Source organism: Xiphophorus couchianus, chromosome 13, assembly GCF_001444195.1.
Source record: "Xiphophorus couchianus chromosome 13, X_couchianus-1.0, whole genome shotgun sequence".
Lineage (NCBI taxonomy): Eukaryota > Metazoa > Chordata > Actinopteri > Cyprinodontiformes > Poeciliidae > Xiphophorus > Xiphophorus couchianus.
Genome location: NC_040240.1, coordinates 12899543 through 12911318, shown reverse-complemented (window position 1 = coordinate 12911318; position 11776 = coordinate 12899543). Strand labels below are relative to the sequence as shown.

The 11776-nt window shown below is 37.0% G+C and overlaps 2 protein-coding genes across 2 annotated transcripts; both read right to left on the bottom strand.

Moving 5' to 3' along the window:
* Positions 1 to 2638: 2638 nt before the first annotated feature.
* fabp4a (fatty acid binding protein 4a) lies at positions 2639 to 4012 on the bottom strand. Its single transcript, XM_028037241.1, has 4 exons — positions 3854 to 4012; positions 3579 to 3754; positions 3346 to 3447; positions 2639 to 2877 (listed from the first exon to the last, which is right to left on the bottom strand). The coding sequence occupies exons 1-4, from the start codon at positions 3924 to 3926 to the stop codon at positions 2827 to 2829; spliced, it is 402 nt and encodes a 133-aa protein (XP_027893042.1). The 5' UTR covers positions 3927 to 4012; the 3' UTR covers positions 2639 to 2826.
* Positions 4013 to 5623: 1611 nt separating this feature from the next.
* Positions 5624 to 8415, bottom strand: mrpl53 (mitochondrial ribosomal protein L53). The gene is made up of 3 exons (XM_028035267.1): positions 8271 to 8415; positions 7460 to 7572; positions 5624 to 5820 (listed from the first exon to the last, which is right to left on the bottom strand). Exons 1-3 carry the CDS (start codon positions 8357 to 8359, stop codon positions 5702 to 5704), a joined length of 321 nt encoding a protein of 106 aa, XP_027891068.1. The 5' UTR covers positions 8360 to 8415; the 3' UTR covers positions 5624 to 5701.
* Between the last annotated feature and the right edge of the window lie 3361 nt (positions 8416 to 11776).

Sequence of the window (11776 nt, the reverse complement as noted above, 5' to 3'; positions counted from 1 at the left end):
TTAGCTACAAATGCAGCTCCAGCTTGTTTGGCAAAGATCTCTATTACCATCTTACACCTAGAGACTGAAATTTTTGCTAATTTTTTTTTTTAGAGAAGTTCAAGTGAAGGACCGGTCGGTGAACTTCCTTTTCAAGTCCTGCTACAGATTCTGAATTAAGTTTAGGTCTAGACTTTGAGCCATTTTAACACATTAACATGCTTTGACCTAAGTCATTCTATTGTAGCTCTACATTTTGTGACCCCTACCAAAGAAGTTTGTTAGGGGTCACATCCATCTTCCTATCAGCTATGAGCAGCTTTTCTGTCCCTTCTGAAGAAAAGCATCCCCAGAGCATGAATTTGCCTCCACCATGTTTCCCAGTCAGGTTGGGTGTAGAATAATTTTTCCTAAACAAATTCTGTTTTACATAAAAGTCAAAAGATTTTGGCTTCATCTGACCAGAGCACTTTTTTGGTCCCCACATTTGCTGCTATGACTTGGGGAAAGCTTTCATCTCTCATGCTCCATCTTACATTTCAGTAGTGCCCTGTGTTGTATTGCTCGATCCATGCATGTTTTAAAACGCTGTCCGCCTCCAGCTGATCAGGAAAAGCCGTGTTAACAGCGGTGGAAGATGTCTGGGAAAAATAGACTTCGAGGTGGAGATCCGCCCTGTTCCCTGCAGTTGTCCAAACAAAGACACAGGGACGCCTTGTTGACTTTCAAGCAGTGCACCTGTAAGTCAATACATAGCAGATGTGCCTTTTGGCTTTCAGATTGTGCACACAGAACACTCTTACCTCATGAACAGCAATCAAATCAAGATAAAAGCAGAGAATAAAAGATTACGATCCATTATTCTTGTACCTTTAGAGGTAATATTAGTTAAAGGCGTTACCATCTTAAACTGGTCCACTGGGAAGATAAACTACTCAATTAATTTTCTGGTATGTAAAGCAATGAACAACAAAGGACATGCAGAACATAGAGCTGCTTTTTAGCTTGAATGCAGCTGGTCAGTATGAGGGTTAGGAGAGTTGTTATTATGGGATTGCACCATTAAAGAATCATATCAGGCTGGGGGAAAATAACTATGAAAAGAGATGAAATTATTGCGTAATATAGTCAGTTTGCTGTTAGCTGGCTTCAGGCTAAAGCAATGAAATGGTATTCCTTTCACATTCTTTCACTTGAATCTTATGTTATTTCCAACAGAGACAAACTTGAATTCAGCTTGCCATGCTTGGGTTTTGTTTGTCCAGATTCTACTGTTTAACTCTGTGTAGTATTTGTGAATCATTACAGAAGAGGAGCAAAATTAAAAACAACAGAGCTTCTTGTTTCATAGGGAGGAAGTTAGAGAAGTTTCTTGGAGTGAGCAACGGTATAATGTCAAATTTACATGTCAAAAAAATGGTTAGATTTAAAAAATACATTAATCTAATGGATTTCCTATAGATTTTTCATTTCAAATCTCCTTAACTAGAGTTTTGAAATGCACATTATCTGCTGTAAGGAAAACAATTTGCATAAAATTAAGTTTTAATTATATTGATGAATCCTTTTGGACTGTATTTTTTTAAATGAATAAAGAGATAAGTTTTCTGCCCCAGCTTTGCTCAGGGTTTTTTTCCCCATAGCTGTTTCATTTTAAGACACAAAATGCATCTTAAGTTAGATTGAAATATCAATCTGTCAAATTCCTTTATGAAGTTAGACATTCAGATTATGTGCATATCTAAATAGAAAAATCTGTTTTAAGATAATTTTTATTTCTCAATTTCTAGACCTATTTGGATAGGTTAAAGTATTTGCTGTTTTTATGTATATTCATTAGTAAAACTTGATCCAGAGACAAAAACCTCCCATCCTTAAATGCCCAACAAACCATTGCCCTCTCTCCGCAATGATAAAATTCATTTAACAGAAAATTCTAATACCGTAAAATTGCAGGATGTAACATCCATACAGGGTTAATGAATTTGTAGCACTGTGAACCAAAGAAAGGTGATTAACCTGAAGTAAAATGTTTTGAGTAGAAAACAGGGATTTAGTAAACAAACTTCAGCACATTGACCTTCACCAACAGTCCATTACATTCCTGTTCACTTGGCCTCTTCCCCAGAAGGTCAAACATTGCATGTCCTCCACAGCTGCCACGTCTATTGTCCAAAATGAGTGCCGTCCCACAAGTCCAGGTTCAGCTGTTTTAGTCATCAGGTTCAATCAGTACCATCGGCTTGCCTTTCCTGTCATGGAAAAGTGGTTGTCGCCACTTGTAAACAAGGGAGGGAAGGATACCCAGAATGCTCTTGTGCACCATACAGCTGCCAGTAATTTAGAAATGTTCAGCCTCCCCCCAAATAAAAATAAATCCCCTACACACCATCTAAAGAGAGTTCACATTCCCTGGCATCCATGCAGGATGGCTCAAAGTTTTGACCTTTAAAGGACTAATGGAGGAAAAAAAAAAAAAAAAAAAAAGTTTCATAAGCCTTGAGCAAGTGGAAACACAGCTTTTGGACTTGAAGCCAGCTCCTTAGATAAATCTGGAAGCCAGAGAACATCTATTTAAACATTCCCCAGCATTTGAACATCTTCGAACACGACCTTGATTAAGACTTGACAAAAAAAAAAAAAAAAAAAGAGTCGGACATTTGACAAATTCTCAAGCTTTTATTCACAAAATCCACCACAAGAGTTTCAAACAAAACCCCATGATGGCATCAAGATGAGGGCAACAAGATACAAAAAGCAGACTTTGGCAACAATTGTACAGAGAGCAGAACATGCCATTTCAGTTTGGGAGCATGCTCATTGAACTGAGCCGGTCATCCAGCATCATCACTCCTTCACGTACGTCCTCACAGCCACAATATCTCCCATTGTGCATTTCTGTGGAGAGAATGCAAACAGGTTATCTGGAGGAAGTCTTTAGAAAGTTATGCAGAAGGCAATGCCAAGGGAGAGAGTGAGGGAAAACAAGATTTAGTATGAATTTCTATTACTATGCTTATTTTGTGTGGTAAAATTGGTCTCATTTCAGCATTTTAAAGGGGGAAAAATAGCTTGTTAAATTTCAGTTTTTGCCTTTTCATAATACTAGAAGACTAGCTGAGCCAATCCTGCCCTTAATATACATGGAAACAGAAATGAAAGCAACATTAGATTCAGTTTTCTGCTTCGATAGTGCGACTCAAGACTTCCAAAAGGAACCCCTCAGTTCTTCCACATCATCCAAGAATATAAAAAGCAATCCTATCTTACAACTTCAGTCATTGGACATCATTTCTCTACAACATGCAGTTTGAAGTCTGAAGGCAGGTCTTCATTGGCTTTAAAAAAAAAAAAAAGGACACTTACCGCCACGAGTTTGCCATCAGAGATCTCCCTTTCGATGTTCGTTTCTTTACCATCCCAACTCTGTTTCTGAATAAGCTTGCCGTTGTCCAGACTAACCACAGTCTGCAGGGAGGAGAAGAGGAGCGAGGGACACCGTTAAACTCCAGCATTGAGGTTTAAAACAAAAAATTAAAGAAACCTGAAAGTTGCGACTCTTTCCAAATGTTGAAATCATTAAGACCCAACAAACTAACCCTGGTCTTCCGGTCATCAGCAGTTGTCTCATCGAAAGGCTCGTTAAGCTTGAATTTGACCTCGGTAGTTTTGAAGGCGCTCTGAGATTTCATACAGATCGTCCCCTGATCATCCACGCTCATCACGAAGTTGGGCTTGGTTCGGTTCCCCACCTGCCGGGTGGCAAACCCCACACCTGCAGCACGGAAGAATAAATATGAATAAAATTTCGGGGAAATTCAGCGACTTCAGAATTCACAAAGAACCTACTTTTCTTAATTTAATAAGGGCTCACCCAGTGCCTTCATGTAGTCGTCAAAGTTCTCACTGGAAATCATCTTCCATGTTCCCACAAACTGGTCAACCATTGTCGCAGTCTTCGGTGTGATTATCCTCCACAACAAATCGTAACTTTCTCTGACCAGTATGTTGAACTGGTCAGGCAGTGAGTGCTTTTAAAGGGCCAGCTCGCTTTTTTTTCCCTCCCCCGTAAACGCACGTGAAGCCAATCGCATCCCTCTATGTCACAACACAAGTCAGATATTTAAATAATTTAAGTCCCGCCTCCGATAATCCTAACCTTTTACTTACAATGCTGTTTTTTAAATCTGTATTATTTTTTTATTTTTTTACCGTAATCGGGTTTTTAACTTCTTCTTTTTTTTGTTTGTCCTATGTTTGAATCTATCGCAGAAGGATCTGAATGTATAAAAAATAAATAAATCTTAAAGAATCCAACAGTGCAAGAATTTAATGATACAGCATGAATTCAATAACATGATTGAAGTTAATCTGAAGTGACTCCAAACTAGAGCCAATAACGTGAGAATCTTAAAGTGAGGAATAATATCTGCTCACTCATATTAGGCCAATACTGACTACCAGAAAACAGGTGTGGACAAATCAAACAAACAAGATACAGGTGATGAATGAGATTGAGAGAGAGGCTCACATTAAGAAGCAAACATGAGATACTGATTCCTTTTAGTGAAGAGGAAATAAAATCTATTATAAAACAAAAGGTTAAGGGAAGATGGCAGAAGCAGTGGGAAGAAGAAAGAACTGGTAGATGGCTTTATTGTATTCAAAGGACAGTTGGTGCAATGAGGGCAACAGAAAGAAGTAGAAAAGAAGAAAACATTATATCCAGATTACGTTTTGGTCATACAGGTTTAAACAGTACACTATTTAAAATGGGGAAACATCCATCAGGTAATTGTGATCTTTGTCTTCAAGAAGAGACAGTAGAACATGTTTTATTGTTATGTCCAAAGTACTCCGAGGAGAGAAGGAAATTAGAATATAGGCTTCTAAAGAATAAGTTACAGTTAAAAATATCAGATATTTTGGGATATTCTTCTTCCTCTCAATATTTATGTTATTTCATAAAATTTCTTAAGAAAACTAAACTGATAGAAAGGATTTAGTGTTTTGTTTTTTTATTTATTTATTTTTAAGTTGCGTTCTGATCCACACTCCATACCAGTAGGTGGCGGTAATGCACACCATTAAGTTGCTTGCCAACCGCCATTCAAAACAAAAAGAAGAAGAAGCAAACATGTGTTTCAAAAGCTTAGTGGGAAGTAAAGTCACCACCAGGGAAAATGTCATTCATGTTTGCTTATTTGTGCATTGCAATCTGATTGACCAGCGCCAAGACATATTAATCTGGAGTATTAGCTGATAACTGTGAGGTAAAGGACAAACATACAAACAAATTCATCAATGGATGGACAGGCAGCTGGATGAAATGACAAATGGATGAAAGGATGAACATTCATGCAAATACATTAAAAATCTATTGAAAATGGTTAGCTTGATCTTATATTTATGTCACTTGGACTGCTTTAATTTTTTTTTTTGCTTAATTTCATAAAAGTCCAGCTGTGTCTAACAAAATGTTAGATTCAACTGACTCTGTACTTATTATAGCCAGCTTTGTTACTCAAAACAATTTTAACTGATTGGTTTGTCGCTTACAAAAAAGTATATCTGAGGTACTGAGTTAAAACAAAATTCACAACGAGTGTTAAACAATTCTATATAACCTACAGAAGGAGTCATATTTAGCTAAACATATTGTTTTATTGTACATTTCCAAGATTACACACACATATAAATACAAGCAAATTCAAACAGGTGGTCATTTCTTGGCTCCGGCTTTGATCTGCGGGTCCTTGTCTTTGCAGCGGGACTGAAACGCGCTCAGCATCTCACGGCAAGTCAACCATTCCCCCTTCATCACCAGCCTCTCTCCGTCCACTGTAGTTACAAAAAAAACAGAAGACACAATGAGATGACTCAGAGGAGGCGGCACTGTGTGAGGAGTGAAACACAGGGAAAGTTAACTCTGAGCAAATGTCAAGTACCACAAAGAGACTCTGCTGACCTGCGCCAAATATTTGTGTACTGTGGGGCAGAAACGTGCTGTAGCTCACACTAATCAAACCATCAGGAAGTAAATGAGGTAAAACGTGGATGGGAAAAAAAAGTTACAAACGGGCATAAATCTGCTGCTTCACACTACGGAAAACGATCCACAGATGAAGGTCGTTTAAAACCGGCAGTCCAAGGAAGCTCTCGCGGAGAGCAGGCTGAAAGTTGTTGAAAAGAAGTCTCTAAAAAAAAATTTTTTTAAATGTCGTCACAAAATATAGAACAGAGTCTTAATGCTGTTGTTGCATGCCTCTCCAACCAAAAAGACAGAAGAGTTCAGTTTTCAAGGGAGGTGAGCAAAGAGGAAACATTTACTCTCTACCATGAAGGACAAACTGAAGTTCACCAGACAAAATGTAGACAGAGACCAGGACTTCAGAAATATTGTTAAACTTTCCTCAGACTTTCCCTTTCAACCAAAGTGGGAAGGGATTCACTAGCTGTTAGGGATTAGGATGTCTTAATAACTTTTTTATTAGCTAAGAAAATGTGTTTGGTGATTTTATAATAATGAGGACGATGGTTTTTTTGTGGTTTATAAGAACTTTGTTTACAGGATAAAATAAAGAGGTCAGGGATTCAATATATGAGCCTTTCTTCCAAAAGAACTGAACATTTCATTGGCTGTCCACATTTTTCTATATGACTGTATTCTACAAGCAGATTTTACACCACAACTCCAATCACACAGCAATCCTCATCCCTCAACTCGTTGAGCTGGAGGTTCCCCTTCACAGCATAAAATTCAGACTTCATTAGTTAATGGGTGGGGACAACAAATTCTACCTTTGCAATACTGCTAAAACTAGAAATATGTTTGAACGTTTCTTTCTATGCATTTGTTGTTTGAAAGCTGAATTACTGAAGCTGTACATCACTAGGAAGCCTTCATTGTGATCCAAAATGCTCCAGCGAGAGTTCTGATGAAGATCAGTAAGGATTTCTCAAATTTTAGCTTTTATTTGCTCCATGTGTTCCCAATAGGCCAGTATGCTTTCACCTCTTCCTGTTAAAGGGGAGAGTTTCCTCTCCACTGTCACCACATGCTTGTTCACGATGAAGCAATGCTGCAAAGTCAAGGTCAATGCAAAGGGCTGGACTTTGTTACGTAAATAACTTTATAACAAATGGCATTAAATGATCCACTTTAACTGTATTATATGATTATGTTGTTGTGGAATAAATTGGACTGATTTGAACTTAATTAAATTCTGTTTTACTGAATATAAATTGTCTTTGTCTTCTTGTGCTACAATCATCTGAACTGGGCAGTTTAAACTGTTAAAGTTTAATAACATGTCTATGTACATTTAGACAATATAATCATAACTTATTAGACACTGAATCTCCTGTGATGTTCCTTCTGTTGAGCAGTAGAACATGACCCAACAGATCAGATCCCATTAAGATTCAACTGGTACTCATTGGAAAAAACAGCTCAGCTGCACATGGCCCGATTTCTCACCATATGTTACGTCGATTACTGGTTCCGACTTGTCATGTTTCACCACAGAAATCACCTCACAGTTCGTGTTGGTGGAGCGGACCTTCTCTGAACCCACCAGAGCCAGAAACTCTCTGAAAAGACAAGCAGGCATCGGGGTCTTTGAGTCCTCCACATCAAGACTACATGTACAAATTGTTCTTACTCTGGTGCGTTAAACCTTAACTGTATGTTAGTTGATAAACGAAGTCAATCCCATAAATGACAGAGACATGCTGCACTGACACTGGTTCAACACTGGCCTCAATTTTAAAACAAAAAACAATTATAAACATAAGAGGAGGAATAATCATTAACAATAAAATCTGAATGTTTCATACTATTTCCTCTGAGCCTAATAAGAGTGGTTTTAGAGAAACCCCATCAGGTAATAGGAGACTTTTTTTTAACTACTAAGGAAAGAAAAATTGAATGTGGAAAAACTATACAAGAAATCTAGACTTACTTATTACATCTATTGAAAGGACAAACTTTATCTTTGAGAAGTCACTTCATGTCTTGAATTTTACAGCTGAGCAATAAGCATTTTGCTTTCGAGCTCTTGACTGTGAACAACCAGCGATATGCAGGTGCATTAAACAATTAATAAAGAGGACAGCTTCAGCTTTTTAACCCTTTAGCACAGCGATTGGCAAATCCTGGTTCTTGATGGGTGGTCTTCGTTAATATCTGCTATTTTCTCACTAACAACAACAACCCTGCCATTATTACACAAAATTTGTAAAACAGCGGCTTTGTAACACAACAGTAAAGCTGAGCGAAGGTTCCTCACCTTGTTGAGCGGACATTGGACTCGAACGGACAGAACTGGATGGTTATTTTCTTCACAGCTTTCAATACCACGGTACTGATGGCCGCCATGTTTTCTGGAATGGTGACCTCCTACCTCGACAGGAAGTGAAGCTTCTAGTTGAACCCACTAGAGGGCGGCAGAGGATGGGGAATAATCCAAAGTGAATATTTCCCACTTTGGGTCTATAATATAATATAATATAATATAATATAATATAATATAATATAATATAATATAATATAATATAATATAATATAATATAATATAATTTGAATTAAATGAATCAGTCTTTTAGGTTTATATATATATATATATATATATATATATATATATATATATATATATATATATATATATATATATATATATATATATATATATATATATATATATATATATATATATGGTTAGTTTTTCAGTGGCCTTTGAACCATAACAACAATCCCAAAAGACTGACAGCAGTACCTGACTCAATATTAATAGTTTATGGCTGTAATATCTTACGGAGTTTGTAAAGTTTTTCAAAGTAGTTCAAATTCAAGTTTGTTTGATTTTATTTTTTACTCATTTCAGCTCATCCATTTTCACTGCACAAATCCAAATTCAATAAAGACAAATGTGGTTTATATCATTGATGGTACTGATAATTTCAGTAGAAATCAAATTTTGTCTTCCACATACAATCAATTTAAATCAATCTGCATCTTTACAGTTCAGTTCCTAAAGACTTTTCTCAACTCTATTATAACTCACAATTTGCAAAGTAAACACTGACAGACAGTGCATTTATTTATCCCTTAAACAACCAGCAGCTTCTTACTTAAATCCAAGCAGAAACTTAGAGCAGACGATGCTTTTGCTGTTGCTGCTCCAATTCATGCATATGCAACAAGCACTAATTGAAAACATACTCAGTTTAATTTAGGAAATATTCATTTAGTTTTAAAGAGAGCATTAAAACCACAAGGAAGGGGTGGCCAATGAGGTGCAGTGCTCATAGCAGAAACAAAAAAATGTGGAAGTATTTTTTTTTTAACTGTTTTGTTCTTACCCAGACCTATAATTTTTAAAACTTATAATTGATTTTGCATCCAGACTTTTCCATATTGCATTTGAGCTCTCTGTCAATGTTTTTTCAGCATTATTTGGGCAAAATGTTGATTTAAAATACAAAATGATACTGATGGAAAAAGCAAAGTTTTGTCCCTGGTTATACGCCAAAACCCATTAAAGGAAAGCCCAGAGGCAAACCAACTGAGACTCTTTGCTGCTGTCATCTCCTTTTGGCAGAACCGAATCACATTAGAGGACAAACGAGCAACAGAGGGGGCGAGAGGGGTCTGTCAGGAACTGAGTCAATAAAGGAGGTGCTGCTCTCCAAACAGACAGACATAGATGCACATCTCATAATCAAAAAGACACGAACAACCCACTGCCTGCAAACAGATTTTAAAAAGACACACTAATCGGTTCCTTGCAAGTTTGGATTTGCATTGTTGGCCTTTTGTTTTCTTTTTCCTCATATGACTACAGTAAATGTAATCTCAACCTCATCTATGACCTAAGAATGACTCTTAGATGATCATACATTTCATTTCTCATAAATGATTTTGTTTTATGATAGATGACCCAACATGTCTCCCCATTTAACATTGTTCACCATTGCATTCACACTTCCTGAAACTCTCTTTGCTGTTTGGGGATATTTATAGATCCTCTTGTTTTTCAGGGCGTACAAGGAGCAAACGTGTTATTCTCAGTTGAGCACAGCCCAGTTTTACACAATTTGTCCCCGACTTTAACACGCCTCAAGTCTCTTTCCTGAGCGGCCATCGGTCCGAGCTGGCCTCTGACAGCCGGGGTACTCTAAATTTAGACATAAGGCTACTGAAAGGCAGAAGCATTTCCTCTACACACCCCACATGCACCACACACACACACACGCAAACAGCATGCTGTTTAGGAAATGTACTCTTTGCGCAGGCAGTAAGAAAGTGGGGGAGAGGCTTCTGAGAAACAATGAATGCACGAGGGAATGTTTGACCTGAAAGGAAAACAACTTATTGTCTTGGTGTAGAATTTCATCCATCACGGTCTCAGTCTGAGCTTAAAGATTTGCTTTTAATGGAAGCAAATGCATCAAACAGTTTTCTTCTTGTGCGTGTCACTGATATTCCTGGGAGTTATTGCAAAAGAAAAAACGGTTACAACCCTCCCTCTTTGTTTTGCTGTAAAATACATCAGCCTTTCCTAGTAGTTTTTCTCTCTTCAGGTTAAATCAGGAATACATCTGCACTGCAGACATTAATAACCTGAACCCAGGTGTTTCACATAGAAATACCACAACCAGAATAGGTGCTAACCCCTGGAGAGCTCTGCTGTAATGTTGCTGTGTTGCCTTTATTATATTCATCACTCAAGTGTCTGCTTTTTTTGAATCACAAGGGATTTTCTGCAAGTATGCATCCACAAAAAACTGAATTATATGTAATCTTTTTATCCTTCTCTCTAACCCTTTGTAATGTAATTTCACATGGACCTCATTAATCATAGAACGCATAAATCCAGAAAAATATTGAAAAGCTACCAGGTTCCTGGAGGCAACCTCTCATGTATAAGCGTTTAAAATAAAATCTGCAGAAATCCCTCCAGGTATGCTATTTAAAAAAAAAAAAAACTGTACGAAGAAAAGTTTTATGCAACCCAGCTAATGCTGGTTTATCAGGTTCAGGTTTACTTGAGTTCCAAAAGGGTAAATAATGTTACAGCAAGTAAAAACATTTTTTTAAAAATACATAAAAACCAAAAAACAATCAAAGTACTAAAAATGAGGGACAATACAGTGTTCCCACACAACATCAGTAGCAGTCCAGACAAGATAGGGATAGTACCAACAGTGTATATTGTTGTCAGCCAACAATTACTACCAACACCATTCATTTTTGTGCAATAAACAAAATAGAAATCAAGCAATCAACCATCCAATCAGACACAATTCCTCCTGGCTTGTACTGCATTAAAAAGTGAAATTTCTGTAGGGATGAAGGAGTGTTTACCTTTTACTTTTCATAGATAAACATTTGAGACAGAGGTCAGAAGATAGAAATGTATACAATAAACATCTACGCAAATCAGTGCTTTATAAAAAATATTCCTTATCACATTTTGCCATGTTGCAACCATAAGGCTTTGTGTTTCTATTGGGATTTTGGATAAAAGATGACAAAGTGGTGCATAATGAAAATGATGCATGGTTTTGAAAACATTTTCAAAACTTTAAATCTGAATCTGGATTCAGTCCTATTTAAGATGACACCAGTCACCTTCAATAGTTATCTAATTAGCAAATTGTTTCATATTTTCATAGTTACATAGTTTCTATAAATCTGTTCTGCAAAGGCCTCAGAGATTTGTTAGAGAGTAAACAGCATCAAAACGACCAAGGAGCACAGCAGACAGTTTGTGAAGAACTTTGAGAAAGAGTT

Coding starts and splice junctions, on each gene's coding strand:
- fabp4a (XM_028037241.1), bottom strand. CDS start 3,926: ATGGTTGACCAGTTTGTGGGAACATGGAAGATGATTTCCAGTGAGAAC. Junction 3,755..3,853: donor CGACTACATGAAGGCACTGG/GTGAGCCCTTAT, acceptor TCCGTGCTGCAG/GTGTGGGGTTTGCCACCCGG. Junction 3,448..3,578: donor CTGATGACCGGAAGACCAGG/GTTAGTTTGTTG, acceptor TCCTCCCTGCAG/ACTGTGGTTAGTCTGGACAA.
- mrpl53 (XM_028035267.1), bottom strand. CDS start 8,359: ATGGCGGCCATCAGTACCGTGGTATTGAAAGCTGTGAAGAAAATAACC. Junction 7,573..8,270: donor TCCAATGTCCGCTCAACAAG/GTGAGGAACCTT, acceptor TTGTCTTTTCAG/AGAGTTTCTGGCTCTGGTGG. Junction 5,821..7,459: donor AGTAATCGACGTAACATATG/GTGAGAAATCGG, acceptor TTGTAACTACAG/TGGACGGAGAGAGGCTGGTG.